The sequence below is a fragment of the Lagopus muta genome, chromosome 30 (assembly GCF_023343835.1).
Source record: "Lagopus muta isolate bLagMut1 chromosome 30, bLagMut1 primary, whole genome shotgun sequence".
NCBI classification, from domain to species: domain Eukaryota; kingdom Metazoa; phylum Chordata; class Aves; order Galliformes; family Phasianidae; genus Lagopus; species Lagopus muta.
This window is the reverse complement of record NC_064462.1, coordinates 328812-341527: the sequence shown is the minus strand read 5'-3', so window position 1 is coordinate 341527 and position 12716 is coordinate 328812. Positions and strand designations below refer to the sequence as shown.

Sequence of the window (12716 nt, the reverse complement as noted above, 5' to 3'; positions counted from 1 at the left end):
AGCATTGCTGGGTGAACGCTGCCGTTACTGAGAGCAGAAGAGTGATTCTGTCTGTTGATGTGCCTTTGGTCACTGAGCACCGTGAGAGCATTCTGAGTATTTGTGTTTCTAGTTCAGATGGCAGGTAGCCTAAAGACTGCTTGTGCACAAGTGACTCAGAGCACATCGGTGCCATCTGCATTCTAACACATTACCTCTGATTTTAAGCCTGAAAGTTCCTTCCAGTATTAAGGCCCAGGAAACTCATTAGCCATCTGACCTGGGACAGATCTGCCTTTTGTTTCTCATTACAATTATCCCACAGGACAGACTTCTGCACAGTGTGGTGTAATATAATGAACGTTTCTTTATTCTTTGCCAAATCCTGAAGGTGGTGCTTAGGCAGATTTCTCTATACCTCACTAAAAACCAGCCTGCTAAAGGAATAGATGAGGAAAGAATTGAAAGGACGTGTTTTGGTGTGGAGGTGGGTTTTTCTGTTTGGTTTTGTTTTGTTGTTGTTTTCTGACAAATGTCAGGGAGCAGATTTTCGTATTTTGAAGAATTTCAGAGATGTCTCTTCATTACAGAAGGCCTTCTGACCAGCTGCATCTTATCAACTGCAAAGCAGCTGCGTAGATTTGAGGTTCATGTTATGCTGAGCAATGTGTTCATGGCAAATTGATCTACTGGGGTTATTTAATCTGGCTGAGTCAGCCATCTTTATAGCTGGAATATGCTGAGCACAGCTTGCAGCTCTCTCCTTTAGCTGTGTGTGTTTGCAAGGCTTTGTCCCCAGCAGAAATAGCACTTCTGCTGTTTTGCTGCAGGACCAAACGTCTTGCAGGACTGGTGATGTTTACCAGATACGCTTCCTAAAGAATAAGCATAGGCCAGAATTGTAGAGGGTAAGAATTGCAGAAGAAGCGTGGCCCATAAACGGAAGCTTTGTAGGTGACTGAGGTCTCAGGATGCGATAAGCATTAAAAGAAACTAGGGATGACTTTTTTCACTCAGAAGGTGGTGAGGTACTGGAACAGGCTGCCTGGAAAAGCTCTGGATGCCTCTGGTCCTGATCATCCTGATCTAATGGTGACCCATAGAAGGGGGATTGGAACTGAATGGTCTTTAGGTGCCTTGCAATTTGAGCCATTCTATGATTCTATGATGTTCAGTGTCAGAATTCGTGCAGTTAGTACTTGCCTATGTGAAAACGGAGTCTGCAACGTGTTTCTTACTTTCAGCAGAGAAGGGATCTTTTTGTCTGAGAACCAGTGTAATTAGGGGGATAGGGGATAATTTCAAAAATCCTGTTTGAAATCATACTTTGGGACACTCCTCACTTTGCCCTCACTTTCTAGAGCATTTCTGAGCAAACTGAGTACTTCTCCCCCACTTCTGCTGCTGCTTTCAATAACTCAGGAAGCTAGCACTCTCTTTCCTTGCAAGGGAGGGATGTAGGACTGACTCAGTTTCTGTGCAGGACACTGAGAATGAAGATGCTCTGTAGGTGATCATTAGTAATGTAAGGCTGTCCTCTTCCTGGCAAAGCCATTGGCACTGAGTCTGCTAGGAGTGAAGCAGCACTGTAATGCCAGGCAGAGCTCCCATTCCCTTCTTCCCTCCCCACCATCATGAGCTCCTCAACAAATTTTCCACTGTTTACTTAGAAATCCGTAAAACAAAAGACTGAGGCTGAAGAAGCTCCACCTGGGGAAGTCAAGGTGGAGGAAACCCCTGCTGCTGCTGTTGTGGGAAAGGAGGCCATCCCTGCTGAGCCAGATGAGCCAACAGAGCAGGCTGCGCTGAGTGATCTGTCCCCCATGTCCATCTCCCAGCCTCATCTGGGCCATCTCTCATCACAGTGAGTGTGCCTGCTGTATTTCAGCCATCCCCTCAGTTCCTCATCATGGCTGGTTTTGTCAGCGTCCAGCTGTGTCACAGCATGCCTCTCCAGCAACAGTTGCTCCTGTTGGTCCCAAAATGTCATTCCTTTTAAGACTGGCATTTTAGCTGGAAGTTCACCTGCATGGTCTTACAGGCAGTCAGAGGTCAGTGCAGAGCATCAACAAAAGGTTTTCAGATATGCAGATACTCTAGCCTTGCATGGATCTTGCTGTGGAGCTGATTGTGTTTCACATTCCTGCTAGGGGCAATGGCTCAGGCACTGCAAGCCTGATTGTGACATTTATTAACACAGGGGAACAGCGTTAGGAAAGCGTACAAACAGAAGTGAAGAGTGGCTTGGAAATGGTCTGAAGCTCTACTCAACCAGTGTCAGGTTGGTTGTGTGCTGGTGGTGTTGGACCACTGCAGAAGCCACTCATGATACCACGCAAACTGTGTGCAGCAGAAGGCTCTGGAGTACAGCTGTAGTTTAAAGGACTTCTCAAGGACAGAGAGATGATTTTGCCTGGATAGTTGCAACTGTGTCACTGGATCAAAAACTGGTATCAAATGTGCATGAAATGAAAAGGCAGGCTGAGCTTTAGTTGCAGCACCTGCCTGGTTATCATTTCTCCCTTGCTCCTATCTTCCTAACAGGGTAAAAAGAATTTGCTGTAGATGGAAATAGGGACAGTTTTCTGCGTGCTGTTCTGGAGAACTTTGAGAGAGAGGGAGGATGATCCCTGTCCTTGTCAAATCCTTCCTATTTGCTCTGGATTCCTACCTGTGAGAGCAGCATCGTAACGGTAGAGGAAAGCAATGCCAGTGTGTTCCCTAGAATTATGAATTGGACTTGATTCTAATTAAATCATGAATATTGAGTGTGTTTAATTTTAATTTACTCCTTGTTCATGTCTATAGCAAACCCTAGAGCGAGTGACCTCAGCATCATCTTCTTATAATAACAGACACAAAGAAAGGCCCCATGGTCTGCAGAGATCAGGCTTTTCCCCATGCGTGTTTTCTTTTGAGTTGATCTAAATCACTGTAATAACTTGTCCACTCTATAGCAAAGCAAACAATGAAACTGCCTATCTGAAGCACGTTGTTCCAACAGACTGTTGTCCAAAATCCTCCATGGCTAGGCAGAGTAAATGTGACGGTTTGGAATAAAGAAGAAAGAAAGGATGGCGAGTAGAGGAAGGATGGGACATCAGTCATTGGTCAGGAGGTCTCTTCTGGTACTCACTCTACTGAGTGGCAGTAAGTAAAGTGAAGATCAGGTATCAGAGAAGCTTATTTCTGTACGGTTTGAGTTTGTTTTTTCTGTAAGGATTTCAGGAAGGAAAGAAAAATTGTGACGGAAATATTTTTTTCTAAAAGGAAGCCAACTGCTTTTCTTGTACGAAGACAAAGCTCCAAAATCTTCATTGTCTGAGCTGCTAATTAGATGGCAGGCTGGGGTGCAGCACCACTCATCCGCTCACTGGCTCTGTCCTGTGACCTGTTTTGCTGCCTCACCATCACTGAGGCATTCTCAGTCCGTGTTCTTTCATGCTCCAAATGGCTGCAGAGCTTTTGGAGAGGAAGACAGTGAGAGATGGGCAAGAGAGTGGCAATCCAGGAGGAAGTCATAGGCATTAAATAGAAGTCAGACAGTTCCAACTGGGTTTATTTTCATTTTCTGTTACCTTTAGAATACAAAGTTGTCTTTACCAATTTGGAAGAGATGTCTAGGAAAACGAGCTCAGTACTGATTTCTTAAAAATCGAGAAGTAGAATTATTCTTCATTTGGCTCTGAGGGGCAATGATTCCAGGAATTGCTTTCCAGGACTGGCAAAGGAGAGTCTTGAACATCAGGATTAACAACAGCCGTGATCAAAGCTGAGGACATTTCACTGAGATGCAGAATATGAAAGCACGTCATTTGTCAGCAGCAGTTCAGCGTTCATTCACTTTATGAGTGATGAGTTACTTAAAAGTGGAGTGGTAAAATGTTAATAATAACTTTCTGATAGGAATCTTTTATTGATTTTAGTAATTGCAAGTTTGTGGTGACAGCCCCTATTCAGCACAATTTCTCTGTGATGAATTTAGTGTCAAGCCCCGTTAATTGGTAGAATGTGTGGCAGTCATTAGTTGTTGCAGGAGCTTTGAGTCAATTTTCTGGTAGGGCTCTCATTTAAACTAGGAGGGGTAGTGCAGAGAACAGGGTACAATTCCCTGCTCAGGAGTTTTGGGTTCTGTTACTTACAGTTTCGTAATCAGCCTGAAGTGCATTGCCAAACACTTCATTCCCAGAGCTCATCTTAATTGCTGCATAGAATCTTACTACATGTCCTTGTTGTGATCCATCGGTGCCACAGAACAAATAAATTTCTGTTAGGTGCTGGCAACCATTGATTCTTATTTTGGTTGCAGGGAACAAAATTCTTCACAGTGAAAGGGACAGAATCACCACGTGCTGCAGAAGAGCTGAAGCGAATGGTAAGAAGTCCTTCTTGCGTGGACTTTTGCCCACAGAAACTGTTTTGTTTTTTCTTCCCGTAGTATGCAAAATCCAAAGGATGCAGTCTAAAAGATATGGTTTATTAACCACTGATTGATTTCAGTTTCAAATAATAATATCCCTCTCACCACATCAATTTTTCAAAGTCAGGCAAAGATGACAAGTGTACAGAACAAAGAGAAATCGTAGCAAGTCTTGTTATTTTGTTGTCCTATCTGTGAAATGCTGCACCCAGAGTTCACAGCATTACTCAGAGATCAGCTGTTTTGACTTCCAGATGCTCCTTGGTTTGGAAAGAGCCTTTTTGTGCTTTGGGTCTGATGCTTGCCTGGACTTTAATATTCTCTCATTCCATCAGTCAGACACTCAGCTAAACGCAGTGATTTTCAAAGCTTTGTGTAGGCACATGTGAAACTGCCAGCTGGAAGCTCTCTCAGACACTGAACAGTGACAGAGGCCAAGAAAGAGCCTTCAGCTTAGAGATGTGTAATGATGGCTGAATCCCACCGTAGGTACAACTCATGGCACCCAAACTGCAGACTGTATGATCTGGGAGAGCAGTGCAAAGAAGAGTGGTCAGCTGTGTCCGAAAGCTGAGCATGGAGCCAAGTACAGGTACAGCACTGGAGTATGAGGCCTTTTAAAGGTAAAATATTTCTTTCAAAAATGGGGGAGAACTGACGTAGAACAGTGTTCTTCTGTTCTGAGTCAGCAGAGGCAGATTGCACTCTGTTCATGGAAGTGCAGCATTACTTAGGCATTGTTTCAGTAATCCTGTTAGTCCCAGGTATCCTACTGAAGAGCTGACTGCCAGCAGGGAAGGATCTCTTTCTGGAGATCCCTCCTTTGGAGTTTTCCAGTGAGCCCAGGATAAGGGTAAGCCCTTCATCTCTTCTTTGTGGTGTAATGACCTGCTTAGCCAAACTCTCTTGTATGCTTCTTAATTATAACACCTGCATCATCATTGATTTACAGAAGACTAAAGAGATTAAATGAGAACTTAAGACACAGAAAAGCATTCCAGCTCACTGCTCCATCACAACATTTTTTATTGGAAGAGTCACAGAATAACTTTTATTTACATATTCTGTAAATAATATAATATAATATAATTATTTATATTTAATTAAGGCATATGTAAATAAATAATATAATACGTTTATTTATATTTAATGAAGGCATATAACTTCAGAATTAACTTCAATCCTATGGAATTAAGACATATAACTTCAGAATTAACTTAAATCCTTATCATATAAAAGCTCTGCAGGTGGTGGTCTCAGGGACCTTTCCTAGCGTGAACTTGGCTCTGAACTGCTCCAGCTCTCCGGCCGTTCGTTCCCTCCTCGGTGTGCAGAGCTGCCTGCTCTGATGCCGTGTGGATGCAGAGGCGCGGACGCGGCGCTGTGTGCAGAGGCACCGGCAGTCGGTGCGGCCGAAGCACTGCTTGTGCCCGGGTGAGAAGGTTCTGTAGCTGCCTTGGGAGCAGCGACAGCAAGCGGAGCGGTGCTGGAAGGATTTGCTGCAGCAGGGCTCCCAGGGCCCGGAAGCCCAGAAGTCCACGGCCAGCGGCCGTTCCAGGAGCGTGAAGTGAGGCTGCGGATGGAGCTGCAGAATCCCCAGTCCCAACGGAATGGGGACAGCTGTGGGAGGACGTCACCCCAAGGGCAGGAGGACTGGAGGCAGCAGCAGAGCTCCCCACAGCTGGAGCGCTTCCAGATGAGACGCTGGGATTTGCAAGGACAAGCGGGCAGCACCGCTGCTGTTGGCTGGAGAGCCTGCAGTGAGGAAATGGATGGGAAGGCTCAGGATGGGTGCACCTGCCATACTGAAACACTGCTGCGTTTCAGTGCTGCAGAAGAACGCTTATCAGCGCCTGTTTAATCGCTGGTTCCTTATGCAGAAACTTACTTGGGAACCCAGGGCTTGGTGCTTGCTGTCCTCCCAGTCCAAGAGAAGGTAATGGTGGAGTGACCGCTTTCTCTCTCCAAAGTAGCTGAAAAAGTTCCAAATACATCCATGAAAACTACATTCCAACACAGGCAAGCATCTTTCAATCCACGCTTAAAGCAAAAACCCACGTGTGCCGACCAACTGAACGTAACTGAGAAACTGAACCAAACGCTGGCCACAAGCAATGGCAGCTTTAAACAAAATGCTCTCAGGCTGCTGTCTGCAAACACCCTAGAAGCAGGAATCTGTTGGCAAAAAGTAATTGCCATCACCAGAACCTCTGGAGCTCTCATTCTTCTCTCCCTTGCTCTAGTTTGTTCCGTGACTCTATCTGCATCGCTGCTTTGGCTCAGTCTGCTCTCTGAGCACGGAACAATCATCTGTGCTGAAGTCTGAACCCTGAGCTCTGCCTAAAATGGGAATCCTAAGAAAAACCTTCACTCCAAATTTAAGAGAAAAGCAACATCAGGAACAGAAGTATTTTACCTTTCCTTAACTCTTACCATCGATGCTGTTCTCCAGGCATTTAAAGCCTTCAGCTCCTGCAGCCTGGTTCTCCATTGTTGCACATACTGATGGACAGCGTGTATCTAAATGTGGGAAAACACAAACATGCTTTTGTTAAGCATGGCTTTTGGTTTTTTCTTATTTGGGTCTTTTTTTTTCTTCTTTCTTTTTTTTCCTTCTTTAAAAGGGGGAACAAGAGTGATCTGAGCTACTGCAAGGAAATTTCAGACTGGGCAATTCAGGTCTTGCCCCACTTCATGAGCAGAAACTCCTGCTTTGGATAATACATTTTGTACCTGCATCATTGGTGAGGCCTGTGCCACACAGTTATCAGGAAGAGGCAGGAAGAATCATAGACCTGTTTGAGTCAGGAGGGACCTTTAAAGCCATCTGACCCAACTCCCCTGCAGTGAACAGGGACACCTATGGCCACATCAGGTTGCTCAGTGATGGCAAAGCCTTCAGGCCAGCAGCTCCTGCTGTTTTCTACTCGCTGCACAGAACAGTGAAGGTATGAGGGCGTTCTTACGTTCCCCTCGAGTTGGGCATTCGCTGAGTCAAGAGCGGCCACCTGAAGCACAGGAACCACTGCTACCCTGAACGCGTCACAGAAAGCTCAGTTGTTCCAAATACTTACGTAGAGTCCTGTGCCCTCCTTGGCACTGCAGGTGTCATACCCCAGGCGCAGCTCCTCAGGGGAGATCTCTGGAAAGCCTGCAGGGAGGCAAACAATCAGCATGCTCCAAAGGGAATACAACACAAATACAAAATTGCCCTCTAGAGTTACAGAAGAAACTGCCCTTGCTACACTGCCTGGGACCAGTCAGCTCTACTTGGAGACACAGAAAGGACTCCTGGGGCAACTTCAGGGGTGCAAACACACCAAGGAAATACCGTAATCCAGTGCCCCTACCTGTTGCATCACAAGGCACGTCCTCACCTTGCAGTGCTTCCATTGAGGCACAGCAGTGTGGACAAGGATAGAAATGCAGCCTGAACAGTAGCAGCACTCCTAAAAACGGGACTGACCTGAAACATTAGGCTTGCCCTTCTCAGGACAGTAACACGAAAACATCCACTGTCCAGAAGATTCCCAGGTTGCCATGTCTTCTGCTACCCAGTCACTAGGAAACACAACATGACAGCAAAAGAAGAAATTACACAGTCAGAAGCCGAAGGGCAAAAAGCAAAGTCAAACTCAAATAGCCAAAGCTGTGCCAATGAATTCCATAGGACGCTGCTCAGAGGGAACAGCTGAAGAATGCTACAGCTATCTTGAAAGACACAGCAGTCGCTCTGCTGGACACACAGTTGTCCAACAAAGCGTTTTATCGCAAGTAAATCACAACAGGTCTGGAAGAGAAACAAAACCCCCGTGCTTCCTATGGTCCCCCCCACGTCCCACCTTCCATCCCCCGGAACGCATCCTCTCCATTATCCACAGGAAGCCAGTAAGCACTTAAGCAGCTCGTTGCGAGCACTTCCCAGGGGACAGGGTCGTCACTTACGCAAGTCTCTGCTGTCCATCTCTGTGCTCATCAGCCGGGTTTGCACTGCTTAACGCAGAGCTCGCTTTCTGCAAGGACGCTGCGCCTTTCTTGCCTGCTGCTCCAACCCCGGAGGCACCAGAGAGTCCTCCTCCATTGCAGCTGCCACCTGAGGAGCTCTTTGTGAGCACAGGAGGCTGCACAACAGCTGCGGGAGCACCCCGTCCTCCTGCAGATCCTCCTTTGCGCTGCAGCACGGCTGGCTGGAGAAGGTTTGTGTTTCTCTGGGCACGAACAACACGTCCTCCTCCATCACCTCCCATGTGCTGGGGCTGGCTAGGATTTGTGTCTATCTGGGTAGCCATCACTCAATCCTTTTTCAGCTCCTTCCGTGTGCTGGATCACAGATGGCTGGCTAAGGTTAATATTTGTCGGAGAAGTGCCCCCCCATCCGGCTCCAGTTCCTTTCGTGTTCTGGAGCACAGACAGCTGGCTAAGGTTTGTCGGAGTAGAATCTCCCAATCCTCCTACTGCTCCACCCTTGTGCAGAACCATGGGTGGCTGGCTAAAATTTGTGTCTGTCTGGTTAGAAGCTTTAGATCCCCCTACAGCCCCTCCCTTACACAGGGACACGGCTGGGCGGATAGGATTTCTCTTCCTTGGGGTACCAGCACCACATTCTTCTACAGCTCTTCCCATGTGCAGCATCACAGGTGGCTGGCTAAGCTTTGTATATGTCGGTGTAGAATCTCCCCATCCTCCTACAGCTCCTCCCGTGTGCTGGAGCACAGGTAGCTGGCTAGGATTTGTATGTGATGGAGTAGCATCTCCCCATCCTCCTACAGCTCTTCTCTTGTTCTCAAACACGGTTCCTGTCATGGTGTTATGATTTTGACTGTGCTTATCTGGTTTATGGTACGCCATCTTCCTCCACATCTTCTCAAGCGCTGGAGCACGGATGCCTGGACAGCATTTCTGCGTCTCCGGGAAGCGGCACGCCATCCTCCTCTGGCTCTTCCAATGGGACCTGATAATGAAGAAGAAAGGATGCAAAGCCATTCGCACAATGCCGACCAAGCCAGCAAGAAGTTGGAAGCAAAACCTGAGTGTCCTGGTGGACGACAGGTTGCCATGAGCCAGCAGTGTGCCCTTGTGGCCAAGAGGGCCAATGGCATCCTGGGGTACCTCCACATTTAATGCTAAACCAGGCTGCCCAGGGCCCCATCCAACCTGGCCTTGAACACCTCCAAGGATGGGGCATCCACAGCCTCTCTGTTCCAGCACCTCACCACTCTCTGGGTAAAGAATTTCCCCCTGATGTCCAACCTAAATCTCCCCTCCCTCAACTTAAAACCATTTCCCCTCGTCCTACACCTATCAACCCTTTCAAAGAGTTGATTCCCCTCCTGTTTGTAGGCTCCCTGTAGGTACTGAAAGGCTGCAATGAGGTCACCCCGCAGCCTTCTCTTCTCCAGGCTGAACAAGCCCAGCTCCCTCAGCCTGTCCTCATAGGGGAGCTGCTCCAGTCCCCTGATCATCCTAGTGTCCCTCCTCTGGACCCTCTCCAACAGCTCCCTGTCCTTTTTGAACTGCGGGCTCCACACTTGGACGCAGTGCTACAGATGGGGCCTCACAAGAGCAGAGCAGAGGGGGACGATCACCTCCCTGTCCCTGCTGGCCACCCCTCTTTTGATGGAGCCCAGGATCCCATTTGCCCTCTGAGCCACAAGAGCACACTGCTGGCTCATATTCAGTTTTTCATCTATCAGGAAACACACACTTCCTCGACGGCACAGCCGGCTGCACGCCTCCTGGGTGTCCTCGCCTCTTTCCTCGAGACGGACTCGAGGCTTTTCCTCTGCTGGCTGCAGCGTCCATGCCCAGTAGCTGCCCTGAGCTCCTCCTCGGCACGACGACGAGCGCTTTCCCTTCCTCCAGAGAGATGTTTGTCCTCATTACGGCTGCAGACTCCTCCACGGGCGCCGGCTGACGAAGTGCATCTCTGCTGGAGGTGCAGCACACCCAGCAGCTGCCCTTTCCTCCTGCCAGCACGGATGCTGAGCTTTTGGCTGCACCGCAGTCTCTCGTCACCTTTGCTTTGCCATCAAACTGAATCCTATTTCTTTGCTGTTCTGCTGGTTGATTTCGGTTCTTTTTGTTTCTGTTTATTGTCTCTTTCTTCATTGGGTCACATTGGTTTGCTTTCCTTTGTTCACTTGGTTTCGTTTTCTTTATTGCTCTTTTGCTTTTCTCTCCAATGTTTGTTGCCCTTGTATATTGCTGCCTTTACTTCTTTTTCCTATTTCTCCTTTTTTGTGTTTGCTTTGGATTTTTTTGTTTGTTCTTTTTTTTGTATTTTATTATTGTTTTTCCTTTTAATCTTTATTTTTGTCTTATTGTGTCCTCTGTGGAGGATTGTAAACCCGTATGCAATGGTGTAGCGACCTTGTCAGGCCCAGTAACGCGGTGTGTTGCCCTGGTGTTGTATTTTTATGGTATCATAGGTTGGATTTCAAAGGGGTTTGTCTCAGGTGGAGCTTTGAGATCCAACCTTGAAGCTTTGTTTTCTGAATCACCCAGGTCCGTTGATTTAGGAGCCTGGGCATTTTCTAATGCAGTGTTCTGGACTTGTTTTATACGGGGAAGTCAAGCTTGATTTCTTTCCCGCTAATATGCCGAGTTGCTGCTTTTGTTCTCTAAGGTATTGTTTGAAAGCTCTGCTTGATTGAAGGCAATTAATAATGGCCACGGCACAGTGGACATGGCCAGCTGCCACTCTTTTGTGATCAAAATGTCTTTATCTAATCCATGGAAATAACCGGATGAGAGGGGGAATGAAGAGGGAGAGACACCAGGCACAGAAAACTGGATTGGTTAAAAAGGCCAATTTGAGTTGGGACTGTGTAAGGATGGGGTTGTGGCAACTCGTAAAAACTGTGGGATTGAGAGTAACAAGGTTCTTCTTCAGAGATGCTCACCTTGAGCTGTAAGTCTCAAGAACTGCAAATAAATGAGGGTGAAGGACAGACTGATCCACTGAAAGCAGAAGTCACAGCTTGAGCCGAGAATGTTGGAGGGGCAGCGGCACGATTCCTTCAGCACAAGGTGACAGGAGTGCCACTGCTGCAACGGTTTCTGGAGCCCCGGGTGGGAGCCTGCAGGTGCTGGCCATCAGAGCCCTGCCCCAAAGCGTCCGGCTGCCAGCAGTGGGTGAGTTCACTGGTAGCTGTAACTCAAGAGTTAATAATTCTGTAGCACACCTTGTGTGGTGCAAGAGAACCCCTGCCTGCACAGCTCAAATGTGAATGCTCTCTGAATCAGAAGGCAGTCTTTAAAAAAAGAGTCTGAAAAGAGCATCCAGGGATGAGATGTAGACTCTGATCGTCTCAGTGGGATGGCAGTTAGTAATCTGACATTGTCACTGGCATTACTAGGTTTCAGAATGAATTCCCTGATAAAAACAGTAAGATTACATGTTATAGCAATGATGTCAGTTTTGACGCTGCCTTTGGGCTCCCACAAAAGACGAACACGACCTCCACTCTTCCCATACACATTTGCCATCTTCCAACCTGTTTTGTGACTAAATTGTGAATTATCAATTTAAAGTGTTACTGCCTATAGAAACATCTTGAAAATCTTAAAATATATTGTATTATCTTCAAATTTCAATAAGTAGACATTATTTGAATGAAATAAAACTACAGGCTGCTTTCTTCTGGGTTTTGGTCAAGCTTCTTCCAAAATTCAGATGATTTGCTATATAGAAACTGTATAGAAACACAGAGACAAAATACTCCTCATTTGACTCCTTATCTCCAACCATTGCCATTTTGACAGATCATTTACTGGACAGCACAGGCGCACTGAAAATTATGATGGCAGAGTCGACAACTATTTTACCATGTCCCATTAAACATTCAGAAGAGAATCAGAAACAACTTCCTTGTCCTTAATGACAGAACAATATAATCATAGATTGACCAGGGTTGGAAGGGACCTCAAGAATCATGAATCTCCAACCCCCCTGCCATATGCAGGGCCACCAACCTCCACATTTCATACTAGACCAGGCTGCCCAGGGCCCCATCCAGTCTGGCCTTGAACACCTCCAGGGATGGGGCATCCACAACCTCTCTGGTCAGCCTGTTCCAGCACCTCACCACTCTCTCTGTAAAGAACTTCCTCTTGACATCCAATCTAAATCTTGCTTCCCTCAACACCATTTCCCCTTGTCCTGCAGTTATTTACCCTTTCTAAGAACTGATTGGTGATTCTATGATTCTATTTAGTGGGAGTTATTGGGAATAGGTGAATGGTTGGACTGGATGATCTTTTAGGTCTTTTCCAACCTTGGTGATTCTATGATTCTATGATTCTATGACTGTGGGGA

At 46.8% G+C, this 12716-nt stretch overlaps 1 protein-coding gene across 4 annotated transcripts in view; it reads right to left on the bottom strand.

The window, feature by feature from the left end:
- Positions 1-8696, bottom strand: part of LOC125686021 (nucleoporin NUP42-like) — an 86539-nt gene extending 77843 nt beyond the window's left edge. Inside the window, exons 1-6 of one of the 4 annotated variants that reach the window (XM_048929636.1) lie at positions 8345-8696; positions 7866-7960; positions 7474-7550; positions 6833-6919; positions 6288-6372; positions 5918-6154 (exon numbers count right to left, since the gene is read on the bottom strand). In XM_048929636.1, coding sequence (XP_048785593.1) covers positions 6033-6154; positions 6288-6372; positions 6833-6919; positions 7474-7550; positions 7866-7960; positions 8345-8688 — 810 coding nt within the window. In that variant the 5' untranslated portion in view covers positions 8689-8696 and the 3' untranslated portion in view covers positions 5918-6032. Of the gene's footprint in view, positions 1-5639; positions 6155-6287; positions 6373-6832; positions 6920-7473; positions 7551-7865; positions 7961-8344 lie in introns of those variants that run through there. The other 3 variants (XM_048929637.1, XM_048929635.1, XM_048929638.1) reach the window with 3 other exon arrangements.
- Between the last annotated feature and the right edge of the window lie 4020 nt (positions 8697-12716).